The sequence below is a fragment of the Drosophila biarmipes genome, chromosome 2L (assembly GCF_025231255.1).
Source record: "Drosophila biarmipes strain raj3 chromosome 2L, RU_DBia_V1.1, whole genome shotgun sequence".
NCBI classification, from domain to species: Eukaryota; Metazoa; Arthropoda; class Insecta; order Diptera; family Drosophilidae; genus Drosophila; species Drosophila biarmipes.
This window is the reverse complement of record NC_066612.1, coordinates 22,568,238-22,590,017: the sequence shown is the minus strand read 5'-3', so window position 1 is coordinate 22,590,017 and position 21,780 is coordinate 22,568,238. Positions and strand designations below refer to the sequence as shown.

The window sequence follows — 21,780 nt, the reverse complement described above, 5'->3', positions numbered from 1 at the left end:
TCTCAGAAATTATCCATTTTGAAGATGGATAAAAACCCTTTCAAGAAGACTAACAAAACAGTAACGACATATAAAATCAATACAATTTTATAACCTTATATGTTTTTTAGTGTTTTACTCGTAAGGAACACATGCCACCTCAATCTTATTTGCCCGTCTCAAAGAAAACGTGTGAGATTGGCGGCACGACAACGCAAAAGTGATCGATCTGGCCATGTCCGGATGAACGCTGAGATCTCGAAAACTATAGGAGCTAGAGGAGGAACTTGGCATGCAGATTCTTGGGCTTTATGCGCTGCACAGTGATATTAAAAAAAAAAAAAATTATTTCATTCTTTTTTCAGACCATTTTTTGACATCTATATGTTAGAGTAATAAAAGCAAATAAAAACAAGAAAGGAAGTTAACTTCGGCAAGCCGAAGTTTGTATACCCTTGCAGTTATACAAAATAATCAATAATTTTATTAAATTGAATTCGAAATTCTTAAAAATATAAAAATGTATATTCCCAATATTATAAGAAAATACGTCAAATTATTTCGTTATTTCGCACCAATTATCCGGTCGTTCCTATGACAGCTATATTATAAAGTCCTTCGATTTTGATAAAATTTAAATCGAAATTCAGAACTAACTAAAAAATGTGATTTCCAAGCGTAGGAGGCTATAAGTTAAAAAACACCGAAGATATAATTTTTCAATAATATTTTACCACCGATTTTCCGATTGTTCCTATGGGTTTTTTTGATAAAATTTAATTCGAAACTCAGAACTAATTAAAACATGTTATATCGAAGCTTAGAAAGGTATATGTATGTTAAAAAACGCCAAAGATATACTTTTTAATTTTTTTCCCCGATAGTCCTATGGAAGCTATAAGATTTTGTTGTCTGGTTCCAACTTATATACTACCTGCAATAGAAAGAAGACTTTTAGGAAAGTTTCTGCCCGATAGCTTTAAAACTGAGAGACTAGTTTGCGTAGAAACGGACGGACAGACGGACATGGCTAGATCGACTCGTCTAGTGACGCTTATCAAGAATATATATACTTTATGGGGTCGAAAAGCGTTCGCTTATTTTTATATTTCTTTAATTGGGGCTTTGAGGGTTAATGGCACTTGACTGTAGAGTTCTTCCTTGTTAATATTAGCACATTTGGGATTCTGTGACTAGGAGTCACATACTTTCAGGATTGTGACTTTATTTAAAGCTTTATCGCATTTGAAGTGTTTGAAAATAATGAATATAAAAAGTTTCCTTAAAAATTTGTAATAGGTTGTTTTGATGACGCTTAAAATCAAAAGTTTCCGTAAAAATTAGTAAAAAATGATTTTAATGACGCTTAAGCATTAAAATAAAAAACAAGAAAGGAAGTTAACTTCGGCAAGCCGAAGTTTGTATACCCTTGAAGTTATAAAAATCATCAATTATTTTATTTATTTGAATTCGAAATTATTAAAAATATAAAAATGTATATTCCCAATATTATAAGTTAATATTTCCCACAAATTATCCGATCGTTCCTATGACAGCTAATGATATAGTCGTCCGATTTTAATAAAATTTAATTCGAAGTTCAGAACTAATTAAAAAATGTTATTTTCAAGGTTATATGTTAAAAAACACAAAAAATATATTTTTTATTTCATGTTTTCCTATAATTTTCCGATCGTTCCTATGGCAGCTATATGATAAAATTGAATTCGAAATTCAAATCAAATAAAAAGTGTTATTTCCAAGCGTAGGAGGTTATAAGTTAAAAAACACCGAAGATTTTCCGATTGTTCCTATGGGAGCTATATGATAAAGTCTTCCGAGTTTGATAAAATTTAATTCGAAATTCAGAACTAATTAAAAAATGTTATATTCAAGCTTATGTTAATGTTATATGTATGTATATGTTAAACAACACGAAAGATATATTTTTTTTTTAATTTTTTCCCCGATAGTTCCTATGGGAGCTATAAGATTTTGTTGTCCGATCCGGCTGGTTCCGACTTATATACTACCTGGAATAGATAGAAGACTTTTGGGAAAGTTTCTGCCCGATAGCTTTAAAACTGAGAGACTAGTTTGCGTAGAAACGGATCGACTCGTCTTGTGACGCTGATCAAGAATATATATACTTTATGGGGTCGAAAACGTCTCCTTCACTGCGTTGCAAACTTCTGACTGAAATTATTATACCCTCTGCAAGGGTATATATATATATTTTTTGGATGATAATTATTTTGAAAACCATCAGAAAACATTTCTCAGAATATGAATAATGTGTGTTTTTCAAAAATGGGTCCATTATTCATAAAACAAATTCAATTCATGTTTTATATATAAGTGCACCATTAAGTTTTTAAAACTACCAGTTTTGATCATCGCTTCGGGTGGTTCATATTAAAAGTCTAAAAATTCCTTAAAACGTAGTTTCTGCTACTTGTTCTGTGTCGCTTTTCCTTAGATCGGTTTTACTACGCGGTGGATTAAAATGTCCAGTTTACTGAATGGGTGGGAAAATCCTTTCCTTAGCACTCGATATTCGTCGGGTCATGAAGGTATATCAAGTTCCGAAAAAAAGATAAATAAATATTCGCGAGTAAATCAATATAGCTGTCATAGGAACGATCGGAAAATTGGTGGGAAAATAATATATAACAAATTATATCTTTGGTGCTTTTTGACATATAACCTTCTTAGAGTGGTAATAACCTTTTTTAAATAGTTCTGAATTTCAAATTTTTATCAAAATCGGAAGACTATCTCATTTAGCTGTCATGAGAAAAATCGAAAAATTGGTAGGAAAATAATATGAAACAAATTGTAGCTTTAACAAGAAACGAATTTAACTTCCGCAAGCCGAAGTTTGTATACCCTTAGTTATAAAAATAATCAATATTTTATTAAATTGAATTCAAAATTCTTAAAAATATAAAAAGCCCCAAAGCTATAATTTGTTTCACATTATTTCCCACCAATTATCCGATCGTTCCTATGACAGCTATATGATATAGTCGTCCGATTTTAATAAAATTTAATTCGAAATTCAGATCTAATTAAAAAATGTTATTTTCAAGCTTATAAGGTTATATGTTAAAAAACACAAAAGATATAATTTTAATTTCATGTTTTCCTACTAATTTTCCGATCGTTCCCATGGCAGCTATATGATATAGTCGGCAGCTATATGTTATATCCAAGCTTAGATAGGTATATGTTAAAAAACACGAAATAGATTTTTTTTAAATTTTTTCCCCGATTGTTCCTATGGGAGCTATAAGATTAGTTGTCCGATCCGGCTGGTTCCGACTTATATAATACCTGTAATAGAAAGAAGACTTGCCGAAGTTAACTTCCTTTCTCGTTTTTCAAGATTTTAGTTTAAGACACAGAACTGCACAGAGTTTCAACCTTTTTTTTTATCAAAAACATGTACTATTACCCTAATACAACTACGTTCTTGTACCAACATGTTACAAATTCAGAGGTTCTAAGCGTTGAGGAAGTAAATCTCTGCCTGGAGGACAACCATGTCGAGCATCACACGAGTCACTTCTATGCGGCGGCTGCCAAGGAGGCCCTAATCGTGAGGAGAGGACAGTCTTTCAGGCTAAAGATCCACTTTAACCGAGACTACAGCCCAAGCAAGGATGCAGTCATCTTCATTTTAACGGTGGCGGACGACACCAAACCCAGCCCTGGTCGCGGGACACTCAATGCCATAGTGCCCTTTGACAACATCGATTATTTGGGAGACACCCTGGAATGGGGGGCTGGTATCGAGTCGCATGAAGGCCAAACCCTTACCGTGCTGATCAAACCGCCCTGCACCTGTCCTGTGACGGAGTGGAAGCTGGACATAGACACGAAGCTGCTGGGAGGCGAATCAAGGAGTTATGCCCTCCCTCTTCGCATATTTGTGCTATTCAATCCCTGGTGTCCGGATGATCAGGTCTATCTTGAGGATCCTAACCAACGAAAGGAATACGTCATGAACGATACCACTCTCATTTGGAGAGGATCCTACAGCAGCCTGCACGAATCGGCTTGGAAAATCGGACAATTCGAACGCGACGTGCTGGAGTGCAGCTTGGATGTCCTCGGCAGCGTGGCTAAGATGCCACCCGCCTTCAGAGGTGATGCAGTGAAAGTAGCCCGTGCCTTGTCGGCCCTGGTAAACGTTATCGATGACTATGGCATCCTGGTGGGAAATTGGACGAACGATTTTTCGGGGGGTGTTGCACCATTCAACTGGACCGGTTCAACGCAGATCCTTCAGGAATTCTTCAAAACCAAACAACCGGTTAAGTTCGCCCAATGCTGGGTTTACAGCGGCGTCCTGGCTACCATCGCCAGGAGTCTGGGGATACCGGCTAGGATCGTCACCTGCTTCGCATCCGCTCATGATACCCAAGCCTCTTTGACCGTGGATTATTTCGTTGACGAAAATAACAAAGTTTCGGGTGACGACAGTATTTGGAACTTCCATGCCTGGAATGAGTTGTGGATGCAGCGACTGGACTTGGAAGATGGTAGGCGTGGTAAGTGTGACGGCTGGCAGGTGGTAGATGCTACTCCACAAGCGACCTCCGACAATATGTTTCGACTGGGTCCGGCGCCCATTTCGTCCGTGAAAGATGGCGAGGTTCGTGCACCCTTCGATGTTGGATTTGTATTCGCAGAGGTGAATGCTGATATCCTCTATTGGCGCAACAAGGGCCCAGGCCATCCGCTTAAGCTTATCAATAAAGTTGTCGATGGTGTAGGTAAATACATCAGCACAAAGGCCGTCCTAAAATGGGAAAGGGAAGACGTCACCGACAGCTACAAGTACGCAGAGCGTTCAAAGGAAGAGAGAAGCACCATGCTCAAGGCCCTGAAACAGTGCAATAATAACTTAAGCAGATGCTATCTCAATGAAGACTTTAATGATGTTGAGTTCGAAATGGATCTAAGCCACGACATAATTATCGGGAAGGACTTCGGTGTGCTGCTGAAGCTGACCAATAAGAGCCAAAGTCAAGCTCACGTGGCTACTGGAATTATCCGCTGCGACGCCGTTCAGTACAATGGCAGGGGTGCAGAGGAGGTCAAGGAATTGAGCTTCGAACTAACATTGCAGCCCGGAGGCAGTTACCACGTTCGCATGGAGGTCAGCTTTAAGGAGTACTTTGAAAAGCTATCCTCCAAGGCAGCCTTTCACATTACAGCAGCAGCCAAGGTGAAGGACTGCGATTTCGAATTCTTTACCCAGGACAGTTTCCGGGTTCGCAAACCGGCCCTTAAGCTCCTTTTTGGAGGGGGAGACATTGTGGTCAAGAAGGAGATGGACGTGACTGTGGTCCTGGAGAACCCGATGCCGATTCCGTTGCGGAATGGTGTGTTCATTGTGGAGGCACCGGGGATACAGACACCTCTGATTTTCAAGGTGGGTTGATATACATTTATAGGATGGCATGAGTCTCAGAGCAAAAAGTTGTTTCAAGATCGTATTTTAAAACATTTTTTCAAGTAAATAGAATCTGAACAGAGTGAAGAATTAAAAAAACACCTTTTACAGGTTGGCGAAACTCCTGCGAGTGACAAAGCGGTAGCGACATTCAAATACGTTCCACCCTACGCTGGTCGTGGCGTAATGGTGGTCAAGTTCCATTCCATGGAGCTGGATGATGTGGATGGATACATAAACTATAATATTGCACCTGGATCGTAGAAGGCCAATAAAAGACCCACTACCCTAAAGGAATTTCAGTTGCACACTTTATATATTGTAATAATATTAATATTAAATATTTATGTTGGACATTATTAAGAGCAGAATAGTTAGTTACTCCAGATATTATCGACTCCCAGCGCATAGCTTGGTTTGTTCGCTGTTTTCACGAAAAATATCCCCCGAGCCTCTCGCGGCACAGGGTCCCCCATCAAGATTTTGCCGCCCGTACAGTTTTTCCCCTTAAGTTCATCTAGTCCAGAGCAGGGAACACCATAAAAGCCTTTTAAAGAGTTGATGGATTCTGCATAATACTCGTACGAACGCCCATGACTGCAACCAGCTGAAAATTGTGGAGCACTTGAATATTTTGTATGGAACTGGAAGCCAATCAGTAATACTCACTGAAAATCTGTGAAAGCTCATTGCAACCCGGCTGCGGCGGTCCGCCACCATTTGGATAAAAGTCAACCATACCGATTGGTTTTCTAAATCCCAGGTAGCCCGCACAACTGTGAATCACATCCACAAAGTTGGCGTCCGTATCGTCCAGATGATTCTCCGGGCCGATGCAGTCCTCAAAAGCAGGCCGCGCCGGATCCAAGCCAGTGATGCGGTTAACCCTGTATTTGGTGTACGATCCCGCATAGCCCATTATGTGCGCACCCAGACTGTGACCAATGAGGTGTATCCTGTTCGGATCCGCATCCTTCTCCTCCACGAGGAGGTCAATCAGCTTTGCAACCGCCCTGCCCACCTGCACTGTGTACCGCGCTGGAGTTAGGTAGTAAATATTATCCGCCTGGTCCTTCCAGTTGATGGCGAAAACGTTCACCTGCCCCCGTTCGATATAAGCCCCGCGAATCGATTGGATCGAGTTGCTCATGGTGCTGGATTTCCAGCCGTGGACGAGAATCTTTGTGTCCAGGTCGGGATTAAACTTTTCGGCCATCTCCTGCCAAGTGTCTCGCTTGTGGCGTTGAGGAAACTCAAAATTGTTTTCATCTATCCAGAAATCTGCGCTGGAACTGGAGTCACTGGAACGGTGGAAAATTGTTTTCAAGACATGCAGGTCACAATTGGAAGATAGACACAAAGTCTTAGTTAGAAGATCGTGACTTTCTTTCTTCTTTTCTCTTCAAAATATTTATTACATTGACAACTTAGGCATTTCTCCCACTCACCTCCCATACAGTTCAAACTTGATGAGCTGGGGAAGATTGATGCGGTTTTCGGGCGGAGGTTCCACCAGATAGGCCACCTCTGGCTTACCCTGTCCGTTGGGCATATAAATCCAGGTCTTGTTGTAATCCTCCTGGTTAAGAGCCACCTCACCACGAATGCCAACTAAAAAGAAGGACGAAGATTCCAAGATTAATAAAATAACTTTACCGACTGGACACCGCTTTACAGAGAAGGAGGACGGGTCGCACCACCTGGGCGAGGGCAGCAAAGCCGGTAATAAGCCACTGTTGAGTTATAGAAATAGATGAAATATTAGAAACAGCTCGAGGTAAATTATTGATTCCTCCGGCCCACCCCACCTGAACCACAACAAATGTGTTGGAGACCTCGTTACGACAGGGATTTATCACATTGCAGATGCAAGCCAGCGCATTCGAAGACATCTTGTCCAGCTAATCGACGTTCTTCAACTGATCAGGCGCCGAGCCCCGATGGTGACCCAAGGCCCCAGATCGGAGCTCCCGTCTTCCAGCCTCAAGCTCATTAAGGTGGCTGACGCATTAGTAATCCTCGAAACCGGTTCCGACCCAGCAATTAATACTTGTCTTGGAGCGTTTTAATTACTCAGCATCAATGCGATGTGTGTGCGCGAATCTCGGTCAGCTGGGAGTCGCTGGGAAGCTGAGACAAAGCCAGATACTCGCACGAGTACGTCCGATTCCCCCTAACTCACCCGTCAAATAAAGGGCCAAGCCAGAGAGCCAGCAAAGCGGCAACATCTTTGCAGCCAACAATTCTTTGCTGCTAAGCGAGACTCGGACTCGGATTTTATAGCAAATGGGCCTTGGGAGTGGATAAACTAGAACACGGCCAGGGGCCAATCAAGACTGGAGTTCCGGACGGAGTGCTTCCCACGTTTAAGCCTCGGTCGTGAGGGCTTAATCAGTGCTCGGTTGGGTGTCCAAAGCGCGGTGCTGCGAAATTGGGTTAAGCCTAGTTGTTTGATGCATACTAACCACATGTGATATCTATATTGCTCAACTGTTCCAAACTGGAACCACCAATGTATGTGTTTTAAAATGATGTACAAAATATTGGTATACCCTTTCAGTTGCTATTACTGCATGACTCACGCAGGAAAACCATTTTTAAATGCTTAAGTAAGGTTCATCTAAAAAAAACTAATATTTTGAGAACAATCCGTTCTCTATTGCCCCACGGGGTAGAATGTGAACATTTACCCGAAAACTTGAACGCCGCACTGAAAAGTGCTTTGACGGAAATTGGAGAACACAGTTTTAAATTATCAACACCCTTCGTATAAACATGTATGTGGGTCTAATGTCCCGATTATCAGTACTTGAAAAATCGTTCGGTGTTTCAGCTGGTGGTCCGCCTTTGGGAGTCCGCGGGAGGACGGCTGAGACTTGTATGTACTTATATCTACTTTTAATAATAAATAAGTTCTTTGTCATCAGCCAAGTATTCAACAATAACAAAACGAAAGTAAGAAAATTAAGAACATATTTGCCAGGCATCCAGAGAAACTAGTATGTGCTTATAGCAACACTAGCAATACTAGAAGAGTCGATCTAGCCGTGTCCGTCTATCCGCTTCTACGCAAATCAGTCTCTCAGATTTAAAGCTGTCGGAATGAAACCTCCTCCTACCATAAGTCGAAAAACCGCCGATATCAAAACATTATTTTTTTTATTTAAAAATGTTTAAGTATAGTAAATAAATAATTTAATAGGTAATTAAAGGCTTTCCATTAGTGTCGCGGATGTTTGCCACCTTTTCCCTGCCATCTGCAGTGCAGTTCCGATTCCGAAATTCGTCTTGGGGGTGGAGGGAACGGAGTTTTACTGCTGATACTGCAGAGGGGCCAGCATCCTGGCATTCGGCGGGCGACCCTATTTGTCCACCTAGAAAAACCAGCGAGTTCTCCAGCTCCGCATTATCTGCCAAGTAGCTGGTGGTGATAGATTCCAGTCTTCCCCCGATGAAGAGCACGGCGGAGATCATATTACTGGTGGTCCCGTAAAAAATTCTTATGTACAACGTAACCAAAACATTCTTGGCCAGGACTGGCGGAATGTCCAGGCAGGGACGAATTCCCACTGGTCATGCCCTTTCTAATGGGCTCCTCGATGGATTATCTGCAGGACTGCTACTATTCGTCTCATTGATATTGCTGACATCGACGAAAACAGCGAGCTAACATAAGCCTTTCAGAGAGCTGTAGAAAAAATACCACAATTAGCGAGTGATTTCTATGAGCGAATAAGAGCCAGCTAGCTACAGGTAATACGGACCTGAAGGACAAGCAGTATTACATAGGGAGAAAAAAAAGGGCCGGCAGCCAAGGTACAGCTGGAGAAGCCATTAACCATTAGCAGCATGCTGGGCGCCTTTCTGCAGTATCAGCGGTACAACTCAGTTCCAATCCCCACTCCAACTCCCCCCAAGGACGGACAGGCCACGGAGAATATCGCTACACTAGAAGGAAGCCTTAAACCACTCAACAACAAAAATAAAAAAAATTCCGATGAATATTTAAATATTTTTTATTTCTTTGAGCACAAGCAGATTCGTCTTTTTTGAAGGCAATTAAAGTCTAGTAGTACGACAATCGAGACGTGCCTGCTTTTCAGTGCGGTATCCAAGGGAAGGGAAATACCAGAAAAATACTACAAGTAGGGAGTGAATTTCGATGGGGCCGTTAGGAATTTGATCGTTGGCTATGTCCGTGCAGCAAACCAAAATTTGAAAATGAAAGGAAAAACACAACATCCACGTCAAGCTCGCCTTTAGTAGTTCAGAGCAGTGCTATCATAAATAAAAATATTTCTTTGACCATGCTAATTATTTTTGTTCTTTGTGCACCAGCAGATTCGTATTTTTAAAGTTGCTACAATTTTTTGCAACTGAGATGCTGTATTCTGTATGCTTTGTGGGTAAGCGTTGAAATCGTCGGTCACACTACTACGGTCCTACATAAACTCTCTTTGTACTATTTTAATTTTGGATTCCACGCGGCTTCATCCAAATTATAAAATACATCCAAATTCGTTGGACCGCTGCTAACGGCGCTCATATATATTACCTCAGTAAGTCTGCTTTTTTTTGACTAGTGAATCTCTCAGCCGGTCTGAGCACTAGGCTTTAAAATCGTATTTTTTTCAAATGGTTTGAGTCACTGCTACCTTTAATGTCGTTTGGTATATTTCCAAAATGAATTGGTACTTGCGGTTTTTCATAAACTACTATTCGCGGTCACACTGCTGATACGTCACTTTTAGAAACGCCGCGAATTTTTGCCATTGAAATTTTGCACTGGAATTTCGCAACGCGCACAAAGGAAACAAGTAGCAAATATGTCGGGCACTTCGCAGAAGTACAAGAATTTTGTGGCGGAGCCAATGGGCAACAAGTCGGTTACGGAATTGGCCGGAATCGGCGAAACCCTTGGCGGACGCTTGACGGAAGCTGGATTCGACAAGGTGCGTGTGTAAATACGATGACGCCATGTGCGCAAATAAACAATGCGAGGTGTTTACAATGAACTCCCTCAATAAAATACCTTTATCGCAGGCCTACACGGTCTTGGGTCAGTACCTGGTGCTGAAGAAGGACGAGGAGCTGTTCAAGGACTGGATGAAGGAGGTGTGCCACGCGAGCTCCAAGCAGGCGTCCGATTGCTACAACTGCCTTAACGACTGGTGCGAAGAGTTCTTGTAAGGGATGTGACCCCGAGTCTTCAATGTTTGGATCAAAAGGCATAAAAGCACTGGCAAATGATTTCTAACTAAGCATGTGCCGTGTTTATGTTCGTATCACTGATAGTATGTAGTTTATATGTAATTTAATGTCTACCCGGAATAAATGTACAGTCATGGAAACCATCCAACGAATGGCCGTTTAATTTTGAAGGAGTACAGTAGGTTGAGAAGTATGTTGCCTATGTACAAGGAACAGGAAGAGATGCAATAAGGGGAGGAATATGAAAAATATGTACAATTAAATTTAATTTTTAACGTTTTAATAACCTTTAAATTACCAAACGGTTTGACTGCAAGTAATCGACTCGAGTTTTTGTGAAATCATCTATTCTATTCGAGGAATTTGTGCTACAGATCTAATGTGGTCGCCAAACGTAACTCAATATTTATTTTTATAATAACATGTTTTCTTCGCTTAAGAACTTTGGCCTTCTATTAAGAATAGGGCTCCATTGAAACAATTTGGTTTTGAAATGTTTTGGGGCACAGTCCGCTATTTTACCTAAACCTTTTTTATACCCTTGCAGAGGGTATAATGATTTTCAGTCAGAAATTTGCAACGCAGTGAAGGAGACGTTTCCCATAAAGAATATATATTTTTGATCAGCGTCACAAGACGAGTCGATCTAGCCATGTCCGTCTGTCCGCCCGTTTCTACGCAAAGTAGTCTCTCGGTTTTAAAGCTATCAGGCTGAAACTTTCCCAATAGTCTTCTTTCTATTGCAGGTAGTATATAAGTCGGATCCAGCCGGATCGGACAACTATATCTTATGGCTCCCATAGGAAGTAACGGGGAAAAAATTTTAAAAAATTCGATTTTTCGTGTTTTTCAACATATACCTTTCTATGCTTCGATAAAACATTTTTAAATTGGTTCTGAATTTCGAATTAAATGTTATCAAAATCGGACGACTATATCATATAGCTCCCATAGGAACAATCGGAAAATTAGTGGTAAAATAATATTGAAAATTAAATCTTCGGTGTTTTTTAACTTATAACCTCCTACGCTTGGAAATAACTCTTTTTATTTGGTTTTGAGTTTCGAATTAAATTTTATCAAAATCGGACTACTATATCATATAGCTGCCATAGGAACGATCGGAAAATTAGTAGGAAAACATGAAATAAAAATTATATCTTTTGTGTTTTTTAACATATAACCTTATAAGCTTGAAAATAGCATTTTTTAATTAGTTCTGAATTTCGAATTAAATTTTATTAAAATCGGACTACTATATCATAAAGCTGTCATAGGAACGATCGAATAATTGGTGGGAAATAATGCGAAACGAATTATAGCTTTGGGGCTTTTTGACATATTAACTTATAATATTGGGAATATAAATTTTTATATTTTTAAGAATTTCGAATTCAAGTTAATAAAATGATTGATTGTTTTTTATATTTGCAAGGGTATACGAACTTCGGCTTGCCGAAGTTAACTTCCTTTCTTGTTCGGTTTTGTGTTTTAAAATCTGTGGGAGATTTTCGTGACTGAAAGTACCATCACTGTCATATCGATAGCCTTAGAATATAATATTGTGCATATTGATAAGGTTTACAGGAAAATTTTCAATTTCGGACTTTTCCATAAGGATCTTGGCGGAATCAGTTACTGAGTGAAGGTCTTCGATGTGGGTATTATGCTTTACGTCAAAAAAGTATGTGCATTTGCTGTCACGAAGGTGCTGTCGCTAGTCAGGAGGGAGAATTCGATAGCAGTACTAGTCCCATGCCTCTTCGATTACTCGATAACGCAACGTCGGTGTTGCCAAAACCCGATACCATGTATAAACATCGATTTTAGTTCCAGCTCTAAGAATTGCATTACGCGTGAATACCAATGAAAATCAAGAGGAAAATTGAAAAATACAGCCAAGCGGTGCAATAAAGCGCAAAGTAAGCAGGAATACACCGTTCACGCGGCTAGAAGGCGAAAAACAACACACGTCAAATTCAGTAAAGGGAAATTAACTCGACTGTGGCGTATGCGTGCGCTTGTGCCAGTGTGTGTGTTTTTCTTTGTATATAGACTCGCAGAGCGAGACGGCCGTACATGGCGGCCCAGACGGGACGGCAGGTGCGCGAGTGCGAGCGAGGCGAATGCTGTGCGGGTGCTGTGTGTTATTTCAGAGTTCCAGGCCAAACATTCTGATGTCCGGCCGAACGGAATCGACTTTTTGTGTGCATCGCCCCAGCGTTGTTCGCCGTAATTAATAAGTAATTGCAAACGGTCGCGATTGTGCACCTAACAACGGCCCAGTCTAATTGCCCGCTTTCCGCTGTCTTCCCATGCCACCAAGTCATTGGCTTGCTCCTCGCTCACAGTACGGTGAATCGGGCAACAACGTTTCCTTGGAAAAAGCTGTAAATAGTAAACAAAATTGTCGAGTAAACGGGCAGTAGCAATCAAATAAGGATCGAGTTCATTGCCAGTGGCTGTCCAGAAGCAAAAAGCAAATACGCAGCACAAGGTTTGCCTGGACAGCTAGAGAACGTTAAAATTATTAACAGAAAAAAGAGAAGTAGAACCCCATCGAAATCCGCGCCGTGTGCGTGTGCGTGTGTGAGTGTCATTCAATTTCGCAGCGGTTGGTGAGTGTGCGTCTGTGTCAGTTCAATTTGCGTACCAATTGTTGCCATTCGACTGGCAAACATTGTTAAAACTCAAAACTCCGGCGTTACATCAGCTGTTTACGGCTTTTTGTTCTATAACTACGCTTTTTCCAAACGCCGTTGGTAACACTAGAGAGCAGAGAAGAGTCGCGTGTACCGTAAAGAGAGTTGCGAGTGAGAGCGTAAGAGGTGGAGCGGGCACGGGTGGGGGCGGTTCCGGTGCGAGAGAGCGTAGTAGTAGTACATAAAGAGGGTGCCAGCGAGAGGAAGGGAGCCAGCGAGTGTCCTGGCTGCCACCTCCCCTCTTCCCCTTTTTCGGAAAATTCAATGACCTCATTTGTCTCATGTACGGAACTTTGCTTTTCTTCCCAAAACCAAAACGAAAAACAAACGAAGCAGGACCAACCGTAGGACCAGCGAGCAAACAAGTTCGACAGAGCACAGAAACAAAGGACTTTGCACTGGGCGCCCCAAGGAGACAGCTGGCAAGTGAAGATTAGAAGGATCAGGAGCAGCGGGGACACGATCAGGCGCAGCTACAACACCCGGCAGACAGCACAGCCACTGAGAGCGACGTGAACCAATGGGCACCAACTCGGGAGCCACCGCTGGCATCAACAACAAGCCTGTTGGCGGAGCGGCAGCAGCCGGCGTCCTGGGCGGAGGCGGCGGAGTGGGCGGTGCCAACTCCTCTATCGGCGGCGTCCTGTCCAACAGCTTGGGCGGAGGCGGCAGTGGCGGTCTGAGCATCAGCGGCCTGAACGCTGGTGGACAGAACGCCAATGTGGGCGGCCTTGTCGGCGGCGGCGGAATGGGCAACGTGGGCGGCGACGACGGCGGCAACGGAATGGTCGGCGGCGGACCAAACAACCAGCAGGCCACCACGCCCCAGTACACAATACCGGGCATCCTGCACTTTATCCAGCACGAGTGGTCGCGATTCGAGCTGGAGCGATCACAGTGGGACGTGGACAGGGCCGAATTGCAGGTGAGTGCTGTGCCAAGCCAAGTCCCATGAATATTTTTTTGTGTCCCCGTGTAAAAAAGGTTTTGATTTTGTTATCAACCAATATTTATAAAATATGTTATAAAACCAATATGTAAGTCCTTATAGAGTGTTTAGATACGGAATTCAGTTTTATTTGTTTTTTCAGTTTTCAGCAACAAATCAAAGCATCATACATTTCTACTATTGACTAAGTCAGGACAGCCACCCCGTCGAAGCAGGGAATCGATCCACATCTATTTCTGGAAATAACACAATATATTTTCTAATGATACCTGAACGCTGCACACAAAACCGCCAGTACAAAAGCCATTTGGGCGGTTCGTTTTTAAGGCAGTCGAAGGGTATAGAGGTCCTTGTTTATCGACAGCAAGAGCTTACTTTCCATTTCAATGATTTTTCGAGGCGCTAATGCATGAACATGCAAGGAAAACGGCCAAGACGAGCGGCAGCAGGAGGAGCCCCGTTTTGGCTGTCTGCATGCGAGCGAATCGAGTTGAGCCATTGCCGTAATCGAATTCATGCTCTGGTTGTCGCAGACGGCAAACGGATTCCCCAAAAGCCTTTAACCCCGAAAAAGCGTGTAGCCACTGGGAGAATGGTTTATCTCATCAGCGCAGATGTGGCTGCCTCCCTTCGGCGACAGTGTCAATGTCAACCCTCGCCCTATCGCTTTCACCTGTCAGCCGGCCAGATAACGACCGGTATCGATACCAGGCACTCCTCCACCCCCTGCTAGCAATCCGTTACGGTCTAAATGCAACGTGACATTCAGATCTCTCCCTGCTTTGCATCGTATGGAAAATGGCTTGGCGAAGAGCAAAAAACTTGTTAACGCACATTTGTCGCCGCGATTTATGAACCTGTTCGCCTTGTTTGGCGTTTTGGCCAAACTGAACCGGGTTCGGGTGGGCAGAAGCGACGCCATCTTAACGGGGTCTGCTACACCAGGCGTGGAATCGTTCCCTGCCTGCATCTATTTATATTTCCATCCCCACCGCACATCTCTTTGTGTGTCAGTGTCGACTGCGGCGATGCAACGTCCTTGTCTCGATGAATCTCTGCTTCCCCGGTCTTGCCATGCATCCACTTCCACTTCCTACTGGGCCGGCTTTCCTGCTGTCGCTTCTGTTAGGCAATTAACTTGCACACTGGTCGAGCTCTATTTTTACAGCGCAGTTTTGTAAACTGTCTCCATGTTTGGGATGCAACTTATCAGCTGTAGAAATCGTTTCGAAAAATTCTTTTCACACATTTATCTATATGGGTTGAATTTGATTATTTCAGTTATTAATTTTTTATATTGTAGGCTTTTTCATCTCGGAAACAAACAGGTAGCAAGCTGTACGTCAAACATTTTGTAAGAAACAATCCAAATCATGCTGCCAACACTGTGGGCAAAAATGCCTCGGCAGCTGCTAATATATTTTCAATCGTTTTAGCATCGCACTTGTGTGAATGCATTTACAGATTAGAAAAACCAACGCCGCTGGCACTTGTCATATTAATAATTCTATTTATACGCCCATGTGTGCCATATAGGCATTTCCCTACGGAGTTATGTAATGAATAATTCCATGCTGGTGGAGGTGGGGACCTCCTTGTTATGATGCGTTCCTGAGAATTGTAAATCAAATCTTCAGGGTTCTCTGGACAATTAACTTACAAATGCGCACTTGTCATGGCATTCGTAATTTCTAATTGCGGATAGCCGGTGAATAAGAACTAGGTGCATGTCGCAGAGCGATTTGTGGAAAGCCTTCTGCTTAGAGGCGTTGGCGTGTGTTACATGGCCCTTTTGGCTCCGGCGCCCTTTCCCCCCATTCGAGTATTCGCAATATTAGCGCTCGTCTTAATTAGCCAGCTAAGCAGCCGAACGAAATGCCATTGAGCGGTAATTTAAATGCACAACATGTTTCCATTAACAGCAGCAGCGCGAAGGGTGTGGATTCCGCTCGCACTCCCGGACTTGTGTTACTATTAGCATGGGCATGGGTTTATTGTTGCTAGTTCTTGTTTTGCGCTCGCCCCATTCCGCAGACATGAGTTCTTTTTAAACAACGGCTGCCAAAAAAATAGCAACACGTTCGCATTAATTCGGAAGCGGAGTAAAAAGGCACTTGCTTAAAATACCTGTCAGTAACCAGCCAAAACTATTCAGGTGACCTTGAGTGTGGGAGCGTGGGTGCCGCCCACTTTCCCTTTATTGTGTTCTTTTTGGGAGGGGATTCGTCATAGTCGTGGCATGGACCAGGGAGGAGTGCTGAAATGGGAAGCAGCCGAAGCAAAAGTTTCAATCCTGTACGCACCTGCACCTCCACGGCCCTGTCAGGTGCACTGCTCGCCCCTCGGATCCGTTCACCTTTGATTTTTCCTCCGGAGGCTCGGCGAACTGCGCAGTCATAACTGCAGTCTGTTGCCACGCTTGCTGAATGAACACGAAATGGGTGGAACAAGGGGTGGAGCGGCAAAAGTGGGATACATTGCAGCTTTTACGCATTTCGTTTAATGGAACCGACAGCTGGCTTAGATACATGCCCCAACTGGCCCGTTGTTGCCCCTCCAGATAGTTGTGCCAGTTGTATTTTTCTTTTGTATTTCTATTAATTGAGTTTAATTGTTTTTCGTTGGCCTGACGCAGCGGAGCGTCAATTATGCTCCGCAACAAGCAAACAAACGCAATTGGATTGCAACGGCAGAAAAAAGGGGGATAAACCATATGGGAAAGCTCAAGCCAACAGCAATTAATTAATTTTCTATTGTAAATAGTTGTTATGCTTTCCACTTTGTGTTTATTGCGTACGTAATCTACATCTTTTTCCAGTGGTCACTTGGATTTTAAAGAGTTGTTTTAATATAAACTTTGTTAATAAATTATGACTCCATTTCCAATCAAACAATTTTCCCTTACGACACCAACAACCTGGGTCCACTTATAGTAGTTTTAATTAAAAAAAATGGTTTAGAAGGAATATTATCTAAACATAACACTCAAGAAGTATATCAAGTCATAGTTTAGCCACTCCTTACCAACTTACATATGTTAAAATAAGTTCCTACTATGAGGTCTAAAGGTATATCCGATGTACCCGATGATCCTTACAAATGTAAAATCCAGTTTAAAACTAACAATCTTTTTCTTTCCTCGTAGGCTCGCATTGCAATGCTCTTGGGAGAGCGAAAGTGCTTGGAGAGTCTTAAATCGGACCTGACGCGCCGCATCAAGATGCTGGAGTACGCTCTACGCCAGGAGCGGGCCAAGTTCTACCGGTTAAAATACGGCACCGATCCACCGCAGTTGAACGAGTTCAAGCCTTCAAACGAGGACGCCGGACTGGCCGGGGAAGTGGCCACTGACTCGGAGGTGCCCTACAGCAGTGTCTCGAACACCACGTGGCGGCAGGGTCGCCAAATGCTGCGCCAGTATCTGGCCGAAATCGGCTACACAGACAACATCATTGACGTGCGCTCGAATCGGGTGCGTTCGATCCTCGGCCTGAACAACAATGCCGAGCACGACGGCAGCGGTGGAGGTCTGGGCGGAGGACTGGGCGGCGGCACCGGCGGCGAGAACCTTAGCCCGAACATCAACGGGAACGAGAGCAACAAGCGCGCCTCGGAGACGGAAGGTAGGTGATTGTTTTACAACCCCCTGTTGGGAGATTTGAATAATTTGCTCACGTCAGGCCGTCATACTCCCGCTAAAAAAGTGCAACAATCGATCGACGAAATAATCGTGGACACCGAGGCAGCTGTGATGGCGAACTTTGAGTTCCTGGGCGCCACCGAAATGTCCGACGACGACGAGATATCCGACGACCTGGAGATGGTAGCCACCGACAATGATGACACGGATGTGAAGCTGGCCAAGCGCTCCAAGTCTGGCAAGGATATGCTCACCGAGGGTAGGTGCTGTTCCTGATCCTCCTTACTTTGCCCGCTGCCTGCTACCTTCAGCCCTCTTCCCGCATGGGCCCAGGCTCGCATTTTCGCATTTATGTTCTCCAAATCGTAACGATAACGAAACAATTCGGTTTAGCTCCCAGCTCCCTTTATCCCTTCTAGAATTTTGCTTTCTGTTACTAGTCAATACTAGTTTATGGCTGGCTTCTCGTCTTACGCTTTTTGTTTCTGCTTCTGTTTCTTTGGCAACTCTATCTTCTACGCTCGTAGATCTTGAGGCCGATGTGGGAGAGCAGCTATTGAACGATATGAATCTCATGACCGAAGGTGCTTTTCAACAGATCTTACGTGCTTTCGCCTAAAAACGAGAACCCTCGAAGGAGTACCACGAAAATAGAAAATCACATTTAAATTTGTTGATTAAGTATTAAAAAGTTAATTACACAATTTTAATTATCAGATTCGTCTTTTTTAAAGAGATTTGTCAATGTTCTATTTTAGAGCATGTCCTCTATACAATTATATTTTCTGGTACTCCTTCAGGCGTTGACCCCCTAATGTGTTGTGGTGCTTACAGTCTTCCTTAATCTTCCCACAGAGGTAGACGGCTCGTTGGGACTGGGCGAGCTGGCCCAGCTTACGGTAAATAACGAATCTGATGGAGCCTACGATGCAAACTCCAAGGACGGAACGGGCGGCAGTGCCGGCGGTGCTGGATACCGCAAGACCTGGAACGCCAAGTACACGCTTCGCTCGCACTTTGACGGAGTGCGCTCACTTATTTTTCACCCGGAGGAGCCGGTGCTGATTACCGCCTCTGAGGATCACACATTGAAGCTATGGAATCTGCAAAAAACGGTGCAAGCTAAGAAGTCGGCCAGCTTGGATGTGGAGCCGTTATATACTTTCCGGGCCCACACAGGTCCGGTTCTGTGCCTGGGAATGTCGTCAAGCGGGGAGACCTGCTACTCTGGCGGCCTAGACGGCAACATCGAGTGCTGGCAGTTGCCGTCACCGAACATTGATCCATACGATTGCTACGATCCGAACGTGCACTCCGGCACTCTCGAGGGGCACACGGACGCCGTGTGGGGCCTTACCACCATGCAGAGCAACATTGTGTCATGCTCGGCGGACGGAACGGTTAAACTGTGGTCGCCCTACAACAAAGAGCCGCTGCTGCGCACCTACACGGCCTCCGAGGCGGAGGGTGCGCCCTCCTCAGTGGACTTTGTGCGCAACGAGGTGGACCACATTGTGGTTGCGTACAACAGTGCCCACTGCATTGTGTACGATACGGAGACGGGCAAGCAGGTGGTGCGGCTGGAGGCGGCGCAGGAGATGTCTGGCAACACGGGGAAGTTCATCAACAAGGTGGTGTCACACCCTACCCTTCCCATCACGATCACCGCGCACGAAGACCGTCACATCCGCTTCTGGGACAACACCTCCGGCACACTGGTACACTCGATGGTGGCGCATTTAGAGCCGGTAACCTCGCTGGCCGTTGATGCACACGGTCTGTATTTGCTCTCCGGCTCGCACGACTGCTCGATACGGCTGTGGAACCTGGACAATAAGACGTGCGTGCAGGAGATCACGGCACACCGTAAGAAGTTCGACGAGAGCATATTCGATGTGGCTTTCCATGCCACAAAGCCGTACATCGCTAGTGCCGGGGCCGACGGTCTCGCGAAGGTGTTCGTCTAAAAAAAACCACACCCTCCCTGGCCACGGTGGATCGAACGAATTCAGAATTCGGTATCCAGAGTGCAGATGCAGATGCCACAGCCAGCAGCTCACAGCTAAGCGATTGCGAGTTCGAGTTAAATAATTATACATACAATATAAATATACTATACATTTAAATTTAATTATACTTCGACCGAGAACAACAAACAATTACGCATACAACAATAAGAAAGAAGGAGAAAAGCCACAAAAAACCAACACTGAAAACAAACGCTATAAAGTAACAAATATAAATTTAAAATGTGAAACGGCATTTCGAGAGGAGCAACAGAGTCAAGTAACAGACCAGAGTCGCGTAATTTAGGAACGTAATTCTAAAGCAATGCATAATGCGGCATATAACCACAACTAAGTGCAACACATAAATATTATGTATTTGTTAAAAATAACACCGTAGCAATGAAAGAGTTTGATCTTGTTGTGAATCTCCCAAAGTAAGGAATCAACTCAAGATCGACCCCTTCAGTTTTAGTCTTATTAGCACTTGCACAGCGATTGTTCGGTAACACGAGTTTGCCTATTAATCAGTCGGACATCCTGTACATTTTATATAAATACACAAATACACACATACTTATTCTACGCCCATGGCAAAACTTGGAAGTGGATAGTCTGCCCTCACATATTCATAGGCACTCTCGCTGTGCAAGTGCCAGGACACGTTTCCCTTTCTGCAGAGCGAATGAGTGCGTCCTGTAGGAAAGTGTGGTGAAACGTTTACGTGACTATGTAGACGATCAAATTATGTAGACTAAGCAAGGCATATACATATAACCAACAATATAACCCGACCCCATATTAGCGAAAGAGCGAGACAAATTGTAAATTAACATTAATTAGAGGACAGTCGAGGCGGGACTAGGATGAAGGCGGGTTTATTTATCAAGTAGCGAGTCGGAAACGCAACCAGAAAAAAACTGATGTGAAACGAAACCTTACAAATTAGTACAGGCAGAACGCTTCTATAATTTCTATTGTCATTACCAAGGCAGTACGCAATGCTTAATGAACCACGACCATGTGAAGATGAGATATAAATAATAATTGCAGGCAAGCTATAAAATGTATGCTAAGCTATTTATTTAATTTATGCCTAGTATTAAACGAGTGAAACAAACAAAATGTTGGCGCCAATCGCTAATCCAATGGATTTCGTAGTTGAATATACAATAGATTCGCTTACCATGATGCGTTACTCGTAAATTTAATCAATAAAATCCACGTTGAATGAACAAATTTAGATATGTGACTTGAACGTGAAAACCGAGCAACTCAATATTAGTTTTAGTATTACCAATTATTATAATTATACGTGAAGCTCTTCACCTCCCCGCTCCACACACTTTTAAACCTAAACGATGATATTCGAAACCGATGAACGAGGAATGAATCAAAAGCGATTGCGATCTGTGTACACCAAGCAAACCCTCTATTATTTTAATTACGTATTTTAATTTACTCATTTGTTACAATCGAGAACCCGATTCGCCTTTGGATCCCTCAGAGGTCCAAAACTCTGATGAGCCGATGATAATGGTAATAGTAGGAGTGGTTGCAAAGCAAACAACTACTCACAATTATATAGCAGATTTTTACATTTACATAAATCTCTTGATTTCTAATTTTAACTGTAAATTTTTGATTTTTTATTACCATGTATTTTTACTTTAAATAAAGTTTTACAAAAAGAAGCCGTGTGATTTGCGTCTGCATTTTGATTTCCAAGATTCTCCTTCAGAACCATTGAAAGTTGTAGACAAGCTGGCTCTCGTTTGCAACGGTTGCAAGAATCAATAATAAATAACTTAAAAAGTACAGAACAGGAA

At 43.1% G+C, this 21,780-nt stretch overlaps 4 protein-coding genes across 16 annotated transcripts; 3 read left to right on the top strand and 1 right to left on the bottom strand.

Annotated features, from left to right (window-relative positions):
* Positions 1-3,424: 3,424 nt before the first annotated feature.
* LOC108036694 (annulin-like) lies at positions 3,425-5,746 on the top strand. Its single transcript, XM_017112983.2, has 2 exons — positions 3,425-5,422; positions 5,555-5,746. Exons 1-2 carry the CDS (start codon positions 3,425-3,427, stop codon positions 5,705-5,707), a joined length of 2,151 nt encoding a protein of 716 aa, XP_016968472.1. The 3' UTR covers positions 5,708-5,746.
* Positions 5,747-5,762: 16 nt separating this feature from the next.
* LOC108036712 (inactive pancreatic lipase-related protein 1) lies at positions 5,763-7,756 on the bottom strand. 2 transcript variants are annotated; one of them, XM_017113012.3, is made up of 5 exons: positions 7,252-7,358; positions 7,119-7,176; positions 6,892-7,054; positions 6,113-6,744; positions 5,763-6,050 (listed from the first exon to the last, which is right to left on the bottom strand). In XM_017113012.3, the coding sequence occupies exons 1-5, from the start codon at positions 7,333-7,335 to the stop codon at positions 5,818-5,820; spliced, it is 1,170 nt and encodes a 389-aa protein (XP_016968501.1). In that variant the 5' UTR covers positions 7,336-7,358; the 3' UTR covers positions 5,763-5,817. The 2 variants fall into 2 exon arrangements, with proteins under 2 accessions (XP_016968501.1, XP_016968502.1); XM_017113013.2 differs by lacking the exons at positions 7,119-7,176; positions 7,252-7,358 and adding an exon at positions 7,626-7,756.
* A 2,389-nt stretch (positions 7,757-10,145) lies between these two features.
* Positions 10,146-10,802, top strand: LOC108036717 (barrier-to-autointegration factor). Its single transcript, XM_017113017.3, has 2 exons — positions 10,146-10,395; positions 10,487-10,802. The coding sequence occupies exons 1-2, from the start codon at positions 10,270-10,272 to the stop codon at positions 10,631-10,633; spliced, it is 273 nt and encodes a 90-aa protein (XP_016968506.1). The 5' UTR covers positions 10,146-10,269; the 3' UTR covers positions 10,634-10,802.
* A 1,628-nt stretch (positions 10,803-12,430) lies between these two features.
* On the top strand, positions 12,431-21,645 carry LOC108036763 (striatin-3). Of its 12 annotated transcripts, none has more exons than XM_017113100.3 (6): positions 12,431-12,576; positions 13,690-14,281; positions 17,451-17,928; positions 18,010-18,204; positions 18,473-18,529; positions 18,801-21,645. In XM_017113100.3, exons 2-6 carry the CDS (start codon positions 13,877-13,879, stop codon positions 19,910-19,912), a joined length of 2,247 nt encoding a protein of 748 aa, XP_016968589.1. In that variant the 5' UTR covers positions 12,431-12,576; positions 13,690-13,876; the 3' UTR covers positions 19,913-21,645. The 12 variants fall into 12 exon arrangements, with proteins under 12 accessions (XP_016968589.1, XP_016968584.1, XP_016968591.1 ...); XM_017113095.3 differs by having other exon boundaries at positions 17,986-18,204; XM_017113096.3 differs by having other exon boundaries at positions 12,443-12,576; positions 13,693-14,281; positions 17,986-18,204.
* The last annotated feature ends 135 nt before the right edge of the window (positions 21,646-21,780 follow it).